We start from the raw sequence: 18713 nt of genomic DNA on the forward strand, positions 1-18713 counted from the left end.
ATTCAAATGATCGAGAGTACCAATTTTTTGTAATTATATAATACCTTATTGAAACACTTTTCCATATGTTTAATTGCGGTTCTCGAATGAACTTCATGGCCGCACGTGATACAGTACATGCTGCTCTCCGTGTCATCATTATCGTCCACTTCGGCTTGTGGATCAATAGACGCGTGCTTCGCGCGTTCAACAATACGGTCTAACTCAACATGTCTTTTTTCCAATTCCTGCAGTATCCTGCGGACGTCGTGCTGTTGCTTCCTCACGGCTTCCAGAGCGCGTCTATTATTTTGCTCCGCGATGCATGCAGTCAATGACCATTCCTGTATTCGCTGCGGAAGAACCTGATAGATCCTACTCGTCGCCAGTTTCAGACCGCAATCGTCGGAACAATATTTACTACCAGGTCGCGATTGCTTCGTGCACGCGGGTCCATAACAGTGGCGCGGTGGCTCCAAATATTCATTTCTTTCGTTACTCGAGTCTCTCCTCCGCCTTTTGGTCAATTTCGTTCCCTTGTTCAGACTTTTCGAAGGTTTCAGCGGATCGCCTAGTACACGACAGGTTCGTTGAATACATCTGAGTTTCAGGCGCACCGAAGGTCCAAATTTCTTCAAATGCCTACACATACGAAATTCAAAAATATTAAAATGCAGAAATTTAATATAGGTATAACTAGATAAAATGAAATCTTCGGTGCCTAAATCTTTTTATTTCTAAATTAATAACAGAAAAATATTAATTTCTAATTTATTTCATATTTCATCATCCAAAAATATTACATATATAAGCAAAATTACTTCGATATTCGTGAATTTTTGTTGATTACTCCTTACCTGCAAGCGTCACACTTTCCACAATTTTCTGTGCGTAGGCATCCTGTACATTCTCCGCAACGCTTGGAGGATTTTTTTTCACTAGGACCCCAAGGCGCGTCATATTCGTATCGATGTCCTCTCTCCTTCTCTTTGTATTTTCTATGTTTTCTGTCATCCTGATCAGTTCTACGTGGTTTGTATCGCGTTATCAAAGTTGGATCCTCCTCTCTACAGCGCTATAAACAGTAATTAATAAGAATTGCTTATTGATGTTAGATAAAATGTAAGTATTTTTGAGAAAAATGCTTACGACACAGAAGAATTGTTTAATATGTTTTGCATCCTTTTCAGTTATGTTTATGCAATCACCATGGTACCATTCCTCACATGCATCACATCCTCTGAAACAATACAGAAATTATAATGTTGCCATGCGTCAGACACACATGGTATTTGAAAAAACAACTTTGAACTTTCTTGTAAAAAAAAATTTGCTTACATCATAAAGCGAGAACTGTCGGAACTTCTGCAAATACAATACGCTTGACCATCCTGTTTTAACAACGTTGCGATTTTGCTTTTTCTCTCTGGCAGCATAAACTGCTTTGCTATTTCCTCTTTCTATGTAAATTAAAATCGATTTAACATTTTTTAATAATGAAGAGGTTAGGTAGCATTTCAGATGTTACAATGAACAAAAGAATTGAATAAAATAAATAAGATAAGGAAGTTAACATAAATCATAATGATGCTTTTTTAATACAATTTATAGAATTAATTAAAAAATTATATTTTGTTTAATATAAAACCATGCGTTTAACTCTTACCGATAAACTATGCTGTCTTTTATCAGCCATGATGAAGCGAATTTGAATCAACAATAGGAAAATAATACTTCTATCAATTTTGCAACATTTACATTATAATATTTACATGAATTTTGTTGTACTACACACAAATCGAAATATTTCAAGATAGTATCAAAAAACAAGCATACAGTCCGTGGCCATGTTGATTGGCACTGTCGATACTATAGTTCACATGGTTTCACATACCAATCATGAGCCGTAATGTAATTAAATAAATAATAAAAATAAATTTTAGAAGAAAAATTTCTCGAGAATTTCAAAAAATATGAAAATATTTTCTAAAATATTCTTCCATCTTTTTTAAACTTATTTATAATATTCTTTAAAAGAGGCATTTTATATACGACACTTTATGAACGATAAAAGCCCAAATTCTATCAAACAATTTTATTAAACTTGAATTATTTAAATTTTATTAAAATATATAATTAAATGTTATGTAATTTTTAAATAATACAGTAATAAAATTTTAATCCCGTTAAGATGAAACTTTTCTTCTGAGACGTGGCTTTTCACGAGAATATAAAGAGCTAAATTATCGAAAAAAGTAAGCTCTCCGGTTTGCTTGCAATATCTTATATTTATTAGAAACTATACAACAACAATTATATCACAGGAATATATCCTAAAGTACAACGTACGCGAGACGCAGAGGTCCGCGTAGACTTCCATTCTCGTAACAAAGATCCACGAATCAAAAATATTTCTCGATAATCGCCGTAACAGACTCGCATAGATCTCCGGCCTCAATTTTTCTCCAGCGCGTCGTTTATTTAAAAAAATTCTCCTATGATCGACATTCGTTGTAGGAATGGTTGAGCTTGACAGGACAAAATCTGATAGTTCTGTCGCGCTGTGATATTGGTCGGATAGAGATTGCCGCGTCTGATGTTCTCCAGCATTATTTGCGGCTCGAATCTGGTCTTGGCGGAACTCGGCGTGGCGTTTCGTTGAGTACCACCCTCCGTCGCGAGTCCAGCAGCGGAGTATTGTTCGTCCGATAACATCGGTGATTCAAAACTGTCGGAATCATCGCTATCGTCAGCCTTGTAGATCGTCGACGAAGGCGCGAGGACCTGCGCCGTCGGCAGTTGAACGCTCAGAGTCGCGTTCTGATTCGAATTATCCTCGTCTCCCTCCTGCTTCTTCGCCTCCTCGAGCTTCGCGTTTTTTTCGCGCTTGGACTCCAATGAGTCCACCGGATCCGATGTTCTCGACGAGGCGTTTGAAGATGAAGCACTCTCGTTGAGAGTATCCCTTTTCCCACTTGCGTGATGCCTGATCTCGGACAACTTCACTATCGTGATAGGCAGCACGTTTGGATGCTTGTTGCCGGCATTCTTTCCATAACGAAACTCGCTCGATGAGACGTCGTCCACCAATGAGTCCTTCATCGGCACGAATCTCTTCAATACCGATCTCTTGTCCGGAAAGATCTCTTGCGCAGGTCGGCAACAGTACAGAGCCCCGGGGTCGATCGGATGGGCCTCTGTGTTGAAGATGTATCCGCCGGCGTCCACCACACACTGACCCCACTGGGTGTTGATTATCTCACCGTGGGAGCCGGGATTGTGGATGAAGTTGTCAGTGTCGAAAAGAAGATACAGGTACTTAGTGGTCTCTGCTAAAAAGAAGGATTCCATCCGGTCTGCCTTGCGGTGATCTCGAACATCGTTGATAGTCGCGTAACCACAGGCGGTTTTCGCGCTGTGCTGCAGACTCCTGAGGATGTCCACTCCTACCTGGATCAGATAGGGATCTCTGGTCGCCCTGTAAAGATACATGACGGATTCAATGAGTTCCGGCCTAAGGGGATAGCCCTCCCTGTTGGTCCCCGCCTCGGCTTGTGGGATGTTGTAGAATTCCGGAGTGAATCCGAACTGCTTCCACACTCGATGGTAATTGTGCAGGGACTTCATGGCGTCCCCGATCTCGCCGAATAAACTCAGCACGCCGGGCCAGTACGCGTCCAGGGACTGAAAGACTGGTAGGGTCACCTGACCTTTGGTCATGGAGACCCAGAGATGCCAGTCCTCTCGACGAATATACTTCTCTATGGCTCGCTTATGCTCCTGGAATATCGAGGCTAATAAAGGATCCTGAAACAGTAGGGTACCCTTCGCCAAGTACTCGAAATAGGAATCCACGCCGGCGCCTATGCCGGAATCCTGAGCGGTCCAGTGGCCAGTCAGGACGTCAATATGATTACCGACTAGGCCGATGCTGGATTTGTAATAATGAAGCGCCTTTATGGCGTTCATGGCGACTTCCTCGTACAATGGATCCCCGGTCAGCCTGGAGAGGGTGCCAAACTCCAGCAGGAAGGTGCCGATGCCAGCGGTGCATGTGATACTGGTCTCGCCTTCCGGTACGCCGTACTTGAGATTGACTGTGCCGTATGGCATCCCGGTGGGCGTATCGAAAGCGGCGATCAGTCTCTTGGCCATATCCTCGGCGAGGCGTAGCAGCGGGCCGTTGCAGGGCCAACCTGGTTCGAGTTTGACGCCGGCTCTGCGCGACAGCAGGTGGGCACTCAGCAGCCCGCCGACTACCCGGATATTTGTCTCGAACACCGACACGTTGATGTTGGCCTCGAAGTTCGCCCGCGTCCCGATCAGCTCGGCGACGCGGCGGAACTCGGAGAAGTTGCCCATGACCGCGAGCGTGTCCAGGGCGTCGATCAGGGTCAGGGAGAAGCTGCCCCAGGTATCGAAGCCGTCGCAACTCAGCGAGCGCAGTTCGTCGTACGGGTAGGCATGCGTCAGATAACCGGAGTACGCGTAATCGAACATGGATCGTACCTCCTCGCGCAAGGCGATCATATCCCGCCTGTTGTATTCCCGAAATCCGCTGACCAGGATCAGAAAGCCGAGGACCGAGCCCGCTCTGAAGAGAATCATCGCTCTCGTTCAACCGTCACCGACTCCGTAGCCGTTCATCCGTCATCGCCGCTTCTCCGTTCGACGTCCGTGCGACAGGTCCCTCGTGGCGAGCCTCGACCGTCCTACGTTCGCCACGTAATCAAAACAATCCCGCCGCAGCCGCCGCCGCCGCCGCGCGCCGTAAACATCGCGTTGATCGCGTTCCGCGCGACATCACCCTAACCTATACGCGAGCACCTGCGTTGCGATTGCAAATACGTATGTCCCGCGAGGTTGGATTCGCGCGCGCGCGCGCGCGCGCAATCACGCGGGACGCAGAACGCAGATTTTGTGTTCTGATTTTTTGTGTTCTCTCCAACCGTAGGAACCGAGGAGACGGCGAGCACACCGTAGAACCGGAGCTTGTAGCCTTTGGTTGACCCTTACATGACACAACTAAAGTTCGGACAGGCACATGGGTTGGATACGAAGTTGACGCTTATCACTATGGAACTGAAGACGCTGTTGCAAAACCGCGTTTCGACAAAGAAATGTATGTATACTATTCGTCTTTCAATGTAAGCAGCATATTTTTTTTTTTCATTTTTTTAAAACATGATTTTACAAAAAATGGAATCATTCATGTGTACTTCGTTGTTTTAATAAGTTGTGTCGTTGCAGCAAAGGAGAACTGTCAAGAGAACGAGAAGAAAGAGGACGAATATTTTCAAAAGATATATCAACAGTGGAAGGGTATGAAAGCTAAAGATGACTCTACATATAAAGTTATACCGAAGTTTTACTTTAAGGTATGTTTGAACATTGAAAGAGTGTTTAAATATATTTCTTGGATCTTTTTAAGGATGCTTGTCCAGGTTTAAATTCTGGTTGAGAGGATACATATTTTTTACAATAAAATATACTACTGTAAAGGATTTTGCATTGATATCATTGAATTGTTTATCATGGTATCATGAGAGAATATATAGTTTCTAGTTTTGACTAAAAACACCATTAAATATTTATAGTATGAAATGCTGTGTTGGCCTATAAATATATTTATAATACATTTTTTGTTATAATTTAGCTGCCCAAAGAAGATGAGATTCTACCACAGAAATTACGTGAGGAAACACGTGCCTTATTTCTACAAAGACGTTCTCGACAGTTGCTTGACAATAATGAATTGAAGGCACTCTGGGTTTTGTTAGACAAACATCACAGCCCACCCTTGTCAGGAGAAGAGCAATTGATCAATTTTGAAGATTTTAAGAAAGTGGGCAAACTCGCGGGAGCCAAATGCAGTCCATATTTCACTGCAGTCGTCTTTGCCAAACTGCAGCAAGGAGATCCACATGGTAGAATCAGTATCATGGCATTGTTTAATTATGTTATGCGAAAAGTTTGGTTGCATCAAACAAGAATTGGGCTTTCTTTATACGACATTACAGGACAGGGCTATCTTAGAGAATCGGTAAGAGGATTCTGGGATTCTGATATTTGGAATTCTTGGAAAGAAAATGGCATTTATTTTTTTATTCTCTAAATTTCTCAGATTGCAGGCTTATAAGTAAAATGTATTAATTGCATTTAATAATATACTTTTTACTTGTTAATTTACAGGATTTAGAAAATTACATTTTGGAATTGATCCCAACTCTGCCACAGCTCGAAGGCCTGGAAAAATCCTTCCATTCATTTTATGTATGTACAGCGGTCCGGAAGTTTTTATTTTTTTTGGATCCTCTTCGAACTGGGCGCGTTCGTATTCAAGATATTTTAGCATGCAGTTTTCTGGATGATCTTTTGGAATTGAGGGACGAAGATTTGCCAAAAGATTTGCAAGAAGCGAATTGGTTCTCTGCGCCTTCGGCGCTTAAGGTATATGGACAGTATCTCAATCTTGACAGAGATCACAATGGGATGTTGAACAAAGAAGAACTTGCTGGGTAATAAATCACAAAATTTTATATAAATTTCATATATAATATTATGTAAAATATATAATATTGAATTAAAAGTATAATTATTTTATTAATAGATACGGTACCGGTACTTTAACCGGTGTTTTCCTCGAAAGAGTATTTCAAGAATGCTTAACTTACGAAGGCGAGATGGACTACAAAACATATTTGGATTTCGTCTTGGCATTAGAGAATCGGCACGAACCTCAAAGTCTTCATTATCTCTTTCGCATTTTAGACATTAACAATCGCGGTTACTTAGATACTTTTTGTCTCAATTATTTCTTCAGGGTATGTATTTTTATTATAATAGAAATTTTTTTTAAACTAACTCCTAAAATAAAAAATAATTTGCAGGCTATACAAGAACAAATGACGATGCATGGGCAAGAACCTGTTAGCTTTGAGGATGTCAAAGATGAAATATTCGACATGGTAAAGCCAGCTGATCCGTGTAAAATTACGTTACAGGATTTACTTTCTTGGTAAGATTTCTCGAATTCAATCTCGAATTCAAAATTCAAAATTCGATTGTAATAAAATATAATATGTTATAACTAAATTAAAATATTTTAATTGCAAAAGTGGACAGGGTGACACAATGATCAGTATTTTAATTGAGTTTCACGGCTTTTGGGCATACGAGAATCGAGAAGCTATGGCAGCTGATACTGGAGATGAATCATCTCATGTATGACGAAGTACTTCCCATCCCAGAATACGAGATAAATATCCCACCGGGATAGATAATACGAGATTGGACATTAACACTTGATATGTTTAAAACAACGTTGTGATGTGACTCGTTTTGTAATAATAAAATTTTTATAATTTATTATGTGCCAGAATAGGCAATCATCATCATCACATGTATAACTTTTATACATCGAATTAATATATATTATTTTTTAATATTTTTTAATTTTACTATCATAAATGCTATACTAACTCTATCATGTAACATTGTGTATGTGTATGTGTTTTTTGTAAGAAAAATAATTTACTTTTAATTCAATACTATATGCTTTTCCATATAATTAAAACGATTCGAACAATTTATAATATTTAAATTTTTAAATTTATGATTCATACCGTACGACAGTTTTTCCACGTGCCAATCACATATGGCGCGATTTCAAACTATGAGATTGGATAAAAGCATAAAACCATCAAATAGGTAAAGTGGAAGGGAGGCGCCTCAGCGGAATCAGCTGATCAACACATCCGCATAAAAATTACATTTCTACCAATGTAGGTTGACTTTATCTTGATTTAATTTACTTTTTTTAATTATAAAGATTAAAAAAAAAGAATATATTAAAAGATTAAAATTAATAGAAATGGTAGGAAAGAATGGTAAACACAAAAAGTAAGATAACCGAGAAAATTAATCTACATTGATGAATATGATAATCGGTGACATGTAAGCGATATAAATGGCTTGAATACTAAGCAAAATAACAAATAGATAAGAATTTACATTTTGAATAATTCTCAGTTTGATGAGTTTTGGAACATGCTCCAGAGATCCAATGACAGAATTTAATTTCTAGTAACCTCCACAAACTCGTCCATTGGCTGAATGTTCCTATATCAGCTTCAACGTAACTTCAATAATTGTCTTAGAAAACGAGGAAAACAATTAAAAAAATTAACCTAAAAATTCTAATTATTAAGGATTTGAAATTCGCATCTTATTTAACTTTCTCAATTTATATCAAATTCGCTGACGAACGATTATCGTTGCATTTCAGATATGTAGATTACATCATTATGTTTGTGCATTACATATGTGTTTACAATTATATGAAAATAAAATTTCTTTGCTTTCGCACTTTTCCTTGGATTTGCAAATTTACACACACTTGCGGAGAAATGCTATGTCCAATAGTAATTGCGCAATAATTTTTCCTCACTTTCATTTCGCGAGAAGATTCGAAAACGGATTCGAAACGGATTTCCCTTCGTCGATGTCTATATATGGACAAAAATAAGCGCGTGAAGTGCGCATGCGCATGATACAGTGCGAAGAGCATGAGTCTGTTCTTTTTAGCTGAACTGGCTGCGCTAGTTCAGAATGGATTCTTTCCATTTAGTGACACAAGTCGACACAAGTATCGTTCTATCTTTCTTGGCTTTCAATGATTAACAAGGACAAAATGACACTTGTGTCAACTTGTGTTACTAAATGGAAAGGCACTCAATTTATCTTTCTTCTTCCACTAAGATAAGAAAGAAAGAAAGATAAACTGTGAACTAGTACAACCAGTTCAGCCAAAAAGAACAGGCCTCATGTCTGGTAGACGAGGGCGGAATTTTCGATTTCTCAAATGCGACTCTTCTTGCGAAATATATAGGACATTTATTTAATGAACAGCATCTGTTCTATAAATTGTATCTTGATATTAAATGCGTATTAAGCTCGAATTTAGAGCTTGGAGGCAAGCTCGAATCATACGACATTTAAATTTATTCACTTTGAAAGCATTTTGCTATACTATTTATTTTAACATACAATAAAAACTTGCAATCTTATACAGTTTGTATACCAAGAATCTATGTGAATCAAACTCTCTTTTTTTTTCTCTCTCACTCATTCGTTCTTTTATTATTTACTGTATGATTTTTTTTATACAAATATAATGATTGAATACATTTTCTTTCTGTGCTGATATAATTTAAAAAAATTTATTGTATCTTTATCTGCTCTTAACAATTTTCTTGCAACGACAGACACATTGAAAATAACGTCGAAAGTATGTCTTCGAAACTGAAATATTTTTTATAGATATATAACACAAGAGAGAGCCAGAGTTATAGATAATGAAAATAAAACGATAATACAATGAATCAAATTCGTTTATTTAAATTTATCATTTAACCTCAATAGAACGTCGCGCATGACTAATGATACGATAGTATGACTTGTAAAAACAGAATGTATTAAAAAACTTGATTCCTTTCTCAAGATGTAGCTCGCATCTTCGACAGGAAATATTCCTTGGCGTAATGTTTTTTCGTGTGATTGCTAAGCTAATTCGACAACACAAAAACTCGAGATAGGATGGTACCTAAATAAGAGCTAAACGTACGTTGCGATCATTTAATTTACAAGTATCCACTGTATGGCTCGTAATAATATAGTAATAATAATAATGATATTATTTTACAACTTCGCTCATTGATCGTCAGATAAAAACACACACCTTCACCTACACATGTTCAGAGCCTGCTGCGACGATACTATTTTATGCAAATTACTCACAAAATATCTTCAATCGCCTTTACCTAAAGGCGATAAGATAAGTATAATATCGACGTATTTCACTTTAAAGCTCTACACTGATTTAACATACATACGACAATCATTATGCGATTCATTGCAATTAAGAATTAATCCTCGGTCGAACCCAATTGTACTGTATACACATTTTATCTCACGCAAAATCATCAAAGATTTCTTTATCCACATTCATGCCCGACAAAGTACACTAATTCATCAAGTATTCACTGAAATCCTATTATATGTATAATGATCAAATAAATGCATTAATCATCTAACAAGTTAAATAGGTCGCTGCTTTATATATATTTATATAATGCTTTTCTTTTCTTTACATGGCTTTGAATTACTCGGATTGTTAGATATACTATATATCTGCGCGTTCATCTAGTAGATATAAGTTTTTTTTTATCACCTGCACGCCTGTGTCTCTTATATCACTTTAAATGTTCCATCATTTATCATGTTACGGAAAAAAGAAAATTTTATATTGGCGTTGTTTGCTGAAGTATAATTGCGACTGAAGAAAAATATATCGTTTTACTCAAAAGAATATGGAACAAGAAAAAGGTTTCCTTTGTATTAATTATATTATAACAAATTCATGTATCAATACATTAGTTTAAGCTATCACAAGTAAGCTTACATATAAATATATAATTCATGTTAAATTTCAATAGCTGATAATATGAACAAAATAATTCTGTGGACTGTAGCATTTTCTTCGGAAGAGATGCCAAAACGAAATCTAATATAATAGTGTTGTAGATTTCATAAAAAATTATATATATATAGAGAGAAAGTCATGTTTATGAAATATATATATATAAATATATATATATATATAAAACATATAACATACATCGACTCATTTGAGAGCAATTCTGAAAAATGGTAATGTTATTTTTGCCATATCCACCATTTTTATAATCCTGGATTCTATTAACTGGAAATTTAATCTGTAAAAGTTTTATCCTAGAGAGATACCATTCTTAGATAATTTATTTTCTCTGAGAAGTAGTTCTTTCATTTTATTACATGAAATAGCATCGCTAGCAGGCAATTGTTCCATTATCCACAACGGAAACTCGAATCTTTTTTAAAATCCTATAACAAACAAACAGTCACCGCATTTCGGGCTTACCTCCTTAACAAGGGTGTAGTTTTTTCATTTTGCAGACTTGGTTTTAGTAAGTAATCGATATCTGTCTATTTTTGACGGTGATGATGGTGATGTCGCAGGGATAATTACAGCTCAAAGGATACAATAATTCCTTTAACAGAGTGTTTCTCATTCAAATGTGCAGAAAACGATAGACGAGGACAGTTGATTCAATCCTGCATCTCTTCCGGCATATCATGAGGATTAATAATGCCTGGTACTGCCATTTGCTGTCGCCTTTTCTCTTCTTGGGCTAGTCGTAGAGCTGTTTCTCGTTCCTCCAAGTAAAGCTCAGAATCATCCTCACCCGTATATTCCTGAATAAGAAAAAAATACATTAATTTGTTTTAAATCTTATAAAAATAATTTTCGTCAAATGTGACAGCTGCTACTTTGTTCGATTAGCTTTCAAAAAAAGATCAGCTGTCTCATATACATTTTTAGATAAACTATACAAGCATAAATGTTTGAATATTACTTACTTTGATTTGAATGAGAAAATCTCTAAGGTGTTCTTTGAATGCGGTGATATCTTGATTAAGATGGAACAAACCTTGCACAGTGATTTTAATCTGATTATCAGTTAAATGCGGAAAGGCTGCTTTAAGCAATCTTGCAACAAAATCTTGTATGAATAAAGCATTATCAGGCACAGGGCCGAGCGGCACCTGAATTTTCCCACGTTCAATCAGTGTAAACATATAAGCGAGAATAGTCGCGTGCATAGTCAGACCTGTAAATAAGAATAAAATCAAATGAAAATAATGTATATTAATCCAATTAAATTAATGACAATTGTATATGTATAGAAATATATTACTTTACCTGCAGTGTGTGATGTATCTGTGACAACACTGAATACATGTTGCAGAATATCCGTAAAATATGTTTGATAAAAACTTTGACCAGCTTGTTCATGCTGTTCAATATTTAGTAGAAGTTGATAAAGAATTTGTAAACCTGTATCTGCTACATTCCTCATCGTATGTTTAAAAGCCCAAATGATCGAGTCAAGAACCAGCTTGAATTGAGCCGGTGGAATTGAAAGAAATGCAGGGAAACAATGAATATTCACCGCCTGTATTGAAAAAAACAAGGATAAAATAATAAACGTATAATAATTATACAATTTGTAAAAAGTCTTAATTATATAAAAACGAGCAATTGGATATTGCTTTCATTGCCTACTTGTAAGAGAAGGAAAAAATTTGTCCTGTGTTCAGGAAATTCTTCGAAGTCTTTGTTTATCATTTCTAAAGTACATTCAAATACTGCATCGAATATTTTGGGCACCTCGCTAGTGATATGAGCTTCCAATTTATTTACTATGGTAGCCATAGCACTAAGCACTTCGGGTTCTCTAGCACAATGAACATTTGTCTTTTGATAATCCAGTAAAACGGCGTCCAACAATGGCGGTATAAAGTTCTCCAATACCTAACGAAGATATTTTTATAAAAGATTAATTAGAGATAAAAAAAAAGAAAAAAATAAGTGAAAATTTGTAAGTAAGAAAATTTACCATTTGATGATCATTCGTTCTGCTCACCCAATCCGAAATTAGTTTCAACGTTTCCTTTTTTACTACTCTCATACTCTTAATTAAAGGTTGCTTCATTACTATTTCACCATTTACAGCTATTGCAGCACTTATGTTTTCACTCATAACCTGTAACAAATATGAACTTGCATTAAGCATCAATTATGATTGTCTCGAAAAATTTTACAAGCAAATAGAAACGCACCTTATAAACATTCAACATATCTAAGTATATTTTCCCTAACTGTATCACGTACGGATGCCCAAGAGCTTTACAAGCTCGAACATTTGTTTTTAAGATGCTGGCGAGTTGTTTCACGGCTTCTTGGTCCTTCAAGACATCCACATTCTAACGAAAAATATTATATAAATTAAAATATAATCACATATACATGCAAATATAAAATTTTGTTTATTTCTTTGTAAAATGCAACATGTATTATGACATACCTTAGACGCCTGACTTATGATGTCATCCCAAACCTGATTGGGGAGGAGCATATATTTCTCAATCAATTGCTCCTGCACTACCGTATCAGTTTGAGCGCTTATCATATAGCCAACGGCCTCATAGAATGTATGTACCTGTTGTGTAATATTAAATTATAAAATTCATTTCATAACTAAAGATAATATAAAACAAATATCAAGATTTATTTTTACTTGTTGGGTCTGAAGATCGCATATAATGGTGCTAATAGTAGAAAGAATTTCTTCAATAAATGGCATTGCTTCTCCCATTTGTACAGTAACAAAGTGTCGTCTGCATTTCAGTGCTATTTTAATAAAAGTATCGCAGGCCATATCTTGCACACCATCGTGCGTTTCTAAAAAAGAAATACAGACAAAAGTTTATTTATTTATAAACTGTGTTATATAATAAACAGTCTCCGTATTAAAAATATGTACATACCATGCATAAACTCAAAAAGTTTATTTACAACAGTCTTTAAAAATTTCCAATGGGCTCGGAGAAACCGTGGATACTGGCCAACAACATACATAATATTGCTGGCAATTATAGCTTTATTATCTTTTCCCTTTTTCTGTTCGCATAGACCAAGTAAATCCTTGATTACAGTTACCAAAAAACGTTTCTCATCTTCTTCATGCATAGCCCCTGAAATACTGCCTATTGCCCAGCACAGCTAATGAAGAAATAAAAACATATCATTATATTTCTCATTTAATAATTTATTATTTATATGCATTTTTAAAGAAAAACCAGAAAAGTTACCGTATTGAGATTCTTCCACGACCATTCTGTGCCATTAACTTGATTTTGCAATTTCTCTGTCATGACTCTCTCAGTATCCAAATAATCAAGATGAGTTAGATATACAAGAGTCTCTCTCATGTTCTTATAGAGATTTATAGAATCAGTATCTTTCATAAATTCTCTGACAACCTCGCCGTTTTCATTTTCTACAACAAGTACTTCTTCGGGCTTTGCCATTCTGCTAATCATGATGTATCGTACTTTCGTTAGAACTTGACCATAAAATAATCTCCGAGGTGGAACCGTCATGTTCTTAGTCATGAAAAGCGGTGATGAGGTCACAAAAGGATTTTCTTTGTACAACTCAGAAGCTAATCCATTCCAGTATTCTAAACAGATTTTAAATATTTCAACCTCGTCGACCTCAGAGATAAGAACGAGATAATGTAATGCCTTTACTAGTGTATCATTTAATTGTTTTTTCTCTATTAGCTCGCCATGATCCTTCAGATAAGTGCAAAGAAACATGGCTAGATTTTGAATAAAATTTTGTTCTTGGTCTTGACCAGCTGCGTATGCTTCACGTATGTTAGTTTCCAACGGAAGCATCAACTCCAATTGCTGCATTGTGTTGATAAATAATATAACGAACATGTCATCATAATTCGGCACAGTTGCAGTAACTGCCGCAATTTCAGTTAGACACTTTAGCGTAACGTTCCGAAATATTGGTACATTCAAAAACTGTAAATTAAAAACAAGGATTGATTTTTAAAAAATGGCAATACTTAATTGAAACGCAAAATAATGAAGAGGGGAGGGGGAAATATGATAAGATATAAATTATACCTTGAATATTAAAGTAGTTATCAATTTCGTTTCGAAAATATAACCGAGTGGAATCCAATTTAAAAACCTTAGGAGCGTCTCTAACGTGACTGCTACTAATTGAACATTTTGTGAATTATCCATTACAAATTGGCAAAGTTGGAATATTTGTGAAAATTCACTGCACATTGTATCTTTTAAGTGTTTCGCTTTTGTCTGAGTGAGTTGACCGCTAGAAAAGTCAAATACTTCCTCTGACAAAAGTTTTAAGATGGCCATATTATTCTGACAAAGACTCTCGTTAGTTTTACTTGCACCAACGATGTCGCTGATGAAGGATTCCCAATTTTTTGGCCACTCGCGTTTCAGTACCTGATGAGATGAGTTTTATTATTAATTATCATTATTAACATTATTAATCGGTATCATATAAAGGAAATAAAATACATTTCTACTCACTTGTACAAGTATCATATTAAGTTTGTTAAGGTAAACTTTGGAAGCTTCCATCGTCTCTGGATCACTGCTCGTTTTTATGATAAGACCTACAATGTATTTTTTTATACCCTCGCACTGATTCCTTGGTAGCACTTTCCATCGTGTCTTTATAACTTGCTCCAATATTTGCAAGCCATAATATTTTGTTTGTTGATTCTGTGCCACAATATAATTATTTGCATGTATGTGTATATATATATATATATATATATATATATATATATATATATATATATTATATATACATATATATATAATTATATATATATATATATATATATATAATTATATATATATGTATATATACCTATGTATATATACATGTGACCAAAGATGAGAAACAATTTGTTGACATTTACCTGTGAATATTCTAAGATGGTATCTACTCGTGTCCAAGCGTTTGGATGTTCTTTAAGATTCGTTAATACCTCTTGGGCGATTCTCTGTTGCTCACCTATCCCACTGTACATACATCCTACTATATTGTCCAGAAGTGTTATATCCAATTTTTCATTGAAGTTCAGTAATTTATTTGCTTGCTCAGCCAAAGTTGCCATTGTATATCTTAACTATACACCCTTTTGCACGTATTACCTTTCAAATAAAAAAGATAAATAAAAATACCATTCATTAATAAATTATTTGAATAAATCAATTGATATTTTAGTGCTATTTATTCGGTAGTGAATACAAATCTATTTATATCATCTATGGTCCTTGTGTTTAAATGTTAAACAAAGATAATGAGTATACTAGATTTATATCGATTAAAAAGTATTTAGTTTGATAATATAAATAATTCTAATGACTTTTTGAATTTAAAACTATTACTTATACTCCAAATTATAAGAGATGCAAAATAGATAAAACTAAATCGGATAAAAACATCTAAAATCCAAATAAATAAATTCTAATGATGTACAAGTTTTATTCTAAATATCATTGTCCTCAATTAGAAATCTAACATGAAAGATTCAGAGATAATATTTTGCACCGAGATGAGCATCGAGCGTTTTCAAAAAAGGCAAAAATTGGAAATTTCGTCGCACGTGTTCGTGTTGCGCTCGAGAGAATCAAGGGGGCTCAACGACGCGGACGTCGACCGTGGCGTGAACGCCGCGTCTGCGACGCGGATGGATCGACCGTCGTCGCGAGCATGAGGGAAAAAAAATCTCTCCTTAGAAATGCCACGCGAGGGGTCACCGATCCTCCGCCGTAACCACCGCCATCACCACCGTCGCCGCCGCCGCCGTCGCCGTCGCGACCGACCGCCCGCCCGCCCGCCCGATCTAACCTACATTTGACAATCGGAAGCAAGGTTATGTGAATTGCGTTGCGGGCGCAAATTGTCACGCGGGCGGACGAGCGAGACGTATGAAACGCGGGCGAGAACGTGGGATAGCCGTGGATCCACCTAGCTCGTGCGATCTCGGCAACCCCGCGCGAGGGCGGCCCCTCGGACGAGCCGTTGCGTCGTCGCTCGTCGAGTGGACAAGGCGCCGCGGGAAACGACGCGCCGACTTACCGTGTTCACTCTCATACAACGTACTCTCCGTTCGGGAATTAAAAAACGCACACGCTCCGCGCCGACGGCCGGATCACCACGGCGCGAATCACAAGCATAAAAGGGTCAAACACACAACCGCTGATTCCCGCGCACGACCACCAATTTTCGTACCTCGTTTCACGCACTCGTCATTCCTCACCGTCTATCGCGGTCTCTCTTCCTCATTCGCTCACTCACGCTCTCTCTTTCTCTCTCTCTCTCTCTCCTTCTCTCATCCTCTCTCTTACTCTTCTGCCTCTATCTCTCGCACGTATTCCCTCATCTCTACCTTTTCTCTCACGCCGTTACTTCTGCGACAGTCGCTAGCGAGGAGAGGTCGACACTACGACGAGAAAGAGATACCCACCACCGAGGCCGTTCTTCGTCGCGATCTCGCACTCTTAACCTCATGCGAACTGCGTCTTTCACAAACTGATCGCTCGGGAACAAAGTGCCAGAGGCGTTCGCACGTACTGCGTCTTCCCGAAAATCCAACCTCAAGATTTTCGAAAATAATAACAAGATGGCTGGAAAAAGTTTACGTGACTATTGCGGACAGACCGCGGCGGCGATTGGTCCAGCCGCGTGAGCTCGACCAATCGGCACATCGCTAAGCGGCTGTTTCTCGTGACGCCACAATTGGCGTCGTCTGACGTCACGCCAGCACGTGCGCTCCGTTTTTGACTCGACCGATGGTTCGTCGTAGGAATGAACGAGACCGTCAAATTAATATGCGATACGTGCTCGAATAATGCAAATGAATGCGTGGGACACAATGGCGAACACTGAAAATGCGACCGCGTCCGATAATCTACAACAGAATAGTTTTCAAACTTTCGCAAGTTTATATCAGGTTGCCGAACGAACACGTTGTTCTTCAATGCAATCAGTTTTTTTAGTCAGTTTTTAGTCAGATTAAAAATAAACTTTAAATTTATTTCCTTCAAATTTTAATAACTCTTTTTATTTATAAGTTATGTTATCAAAATGTTATAAGAGATATGAAACAAAATTAAAATTTTTAACAATGAAAAAAATGACCGATTAATCTTCACATGCACTTTATTTTTCTTGCATGAAGAATTTGCCACTTTGATCACTTAAAAAAACTCACTTATTATTAAATACTGTATATTCAGATTTAATCTAAATTAAATTATAATATTACTATTTTATGTAAAATAAATAATTACCTAAATATCAAAATTTTCTAAGCACATTCTAAGCACACCCATTAAAACTTTTACAAGATAAAGAGATGTCTGATGAAAGATATCTTTTTAAATATAACACAGATCTGATTTTTTCTCAATGAATTTCGGAACGCAAGTTGGTCATAAATTATAGAGCAATTTTTTTGATAATCGAAAAAATCGATAATTTTTTTCTTTTAATCAAAATTTTGTATTGATTAAAGCCAGCGGTACATGATGCTTTTTTTCTTGCTGGTTTACTAGCTGGATTCATATACTCGTTGAGCTCTTGTCTTTTTTTAGATCTAAGTGTCGGTCCACAATAAGTATTTAATCTTTAAGCCGTAAGAAATTGACTAATCATAGTCGAGTATTCTTTTCATATTCGATTATAATTGGTCAATTTCTTACTTCTTAAAGCTTAAATCACCTATTGTGGACCGACACTAAGAAGAATATACCAATCAAAGACAAGAATTCAGCAAGCACGCAATTCAGTTAGCAAACCAGCAGAAAAAAAAGCATCGTGTGCCACTGGTTTAATTTTCTTTTCAATTAATCGATAATCGATTTTTTGTCAACATTGATAAATGACTTTTTTAAGGAAGAATTGAATAATATAAATTTAATAAAAAATATTAATACGTTTAAAACATAAAAAAATATTTTAAAAAGAAAAATGAATTTTAAAAGTAATAAGAGCAAAAAGAAAAATCGATTTTTTAATTAAATATGTAATCAATATCTTTTTGATCTTTCTTTTTTTAATCAATTTTTAAAATATCGATCTTATCTTTAAATATAGCTCATCCCTACTTCTTGAATTAAATATAATTGGTGCAAAAAAATGAACAAATTTATGATTCACTTATTTACATTTCTATCAACATTAACTTTAATCTCAATTTAAGGCCAGTATTCATAATCAGTTC

At 36.5% G+C, this 18713-nt stretch overlaps 4 protein-coding genes across 9 annotated transcripts in view; 1 reads left to right on the forward strand and 3 right to left on the reverse strand.

Moving 5' to 3' along the window:
* Positions 1-2466, reverse strand: part of LOC105424259 (CXXC finger protein 1) — an 8061-nt gene extending 5595 nt beyond the window's left edge. Inside the window, exons 1-5 of one of the 2 annotated variants that reach the window (XM_011634392.2) lie at positions 2329-2466; positions 1318-1439; positions 1129-1219; positions 837-1054; positions 45-621 (exon numbers count right to left, since the gene is read on the reverse strand). In XM_011634392.2, coding sequence (XP_011632694.2) covers positions 45-621; positions 837-1054; positions 1129-1219; positions 1318-1439; positions 2329-2421 — 1101 coding nt within the window. In that variant the 5' untranslated portion in view covers positions 2422-2466. Of the gene's footprint in view, positions 1-44; positions 622-836; positions 1055-1128; positions 1220-1317; positions 1440-1645; positions 1875-2328 lie in introns of those variants that run through there. The other variant, XM_011634393.3, reaches the window with a different exon arrangement.
* Positions 2248-4587, reverse strand: Edem1 (ER degradation-enhancing alpha-mannosidase-like protein 2). Its single transcript, XM_089070562.1, has one exon. It carries the CDS (start codon positions 4585-4587, stop codon positions 2461-2463), a length of 2127 nt encoding a protein of 708 aa, XP_088926688.1. The 3' UTR covers positions 2248-2460.
* A 372-nt stretch (positions 4588-4959) lies between these two features.
* On the forward strand, positions 4960-7426 carry LOC105424258 (serine/threonine-protein phosphatase 2A regulatory subunit B'' subunit gamma-like). Its single transcript, XM_011634391.3, has 7 exons — positions 4960-5101; positions 5230-5357; positions 5636-6022; positions 6172-6497; positions 6590-6803; positions 6870-6997; positions 7098-7426. Exons 1-7 carry the CDS (start codon positions 4996-4998, stop codon positions 7207-7209), a joined length of 1401 nt encoding a protein of 466 aa, XP_011632693.2. The 5' UTR covers positions 4960-4995; the 3' UTR covers positions 7210-7426.
* Positions 7427-9353: 1927 nt separating this feature from the next.
* emb (exportin-1 emb) lies at positions 9354-17115 on the reverse strand. Of its 5 annotated transcripts, none has more exons than XM_011634388.3 (14): positions 16956-17115; positions 15402-15636; positions 15004-15198; positions 14566-14916; positions 13735-14460; positions 13411-13645; positions 13161-13324; positions 12948-13082; positions 12703-12846; positions 12480-12626; positions 12146-12394; positions 11783-12035; positions 11440-11690; positions 9354-11274 (listed from the first exon to the last, which is right to left on the reverse strand). In XM_011634388.3, exons 2-14 carry the CDS (start codon positions 15597-15599, stop codon positions 11128-11130), a joined length of 3195 nt encoding a protein of 1064 aa, XP_011632690.2. In that variant the 5' UTR covers positions 15600-15636; positions 16956-17115; the 3' UTR covers positions 9354-11127. The 5 variants fall into 5 exon arrangements, with proteins under 5 accessions (XP_011632690.2, XP_011632691.2, XP_011632692.2 ...); XM_011634389.2 differs by having other exon boundaries at positions 16878-17107; XM_011634390.3 differs by lacking the exon at positions 16956-17115 and adding an exon at positions 16721-16845.
* Between the last annotated feature and the right edge of the window lie 1598 nt (positions 17116-18713).

The sequence above is a fragment of the Pogonomyrmex barbatus genome, unplaced genomic scaffold, assembly GCF_055798465.1.
Source record: "Pogonomyrmex barbatus isolate J1 unplaced genomic scaffold, ASM5579846v1 scaffold10, whole genome shotgun sequence".
Lineage (NCBI taxonomy): Eukaryota > Metazoa > Arthropoda > Insecta > Hymenoptera > Formicidae > Pogonomyrmex > Pogonomyrmex barbatus.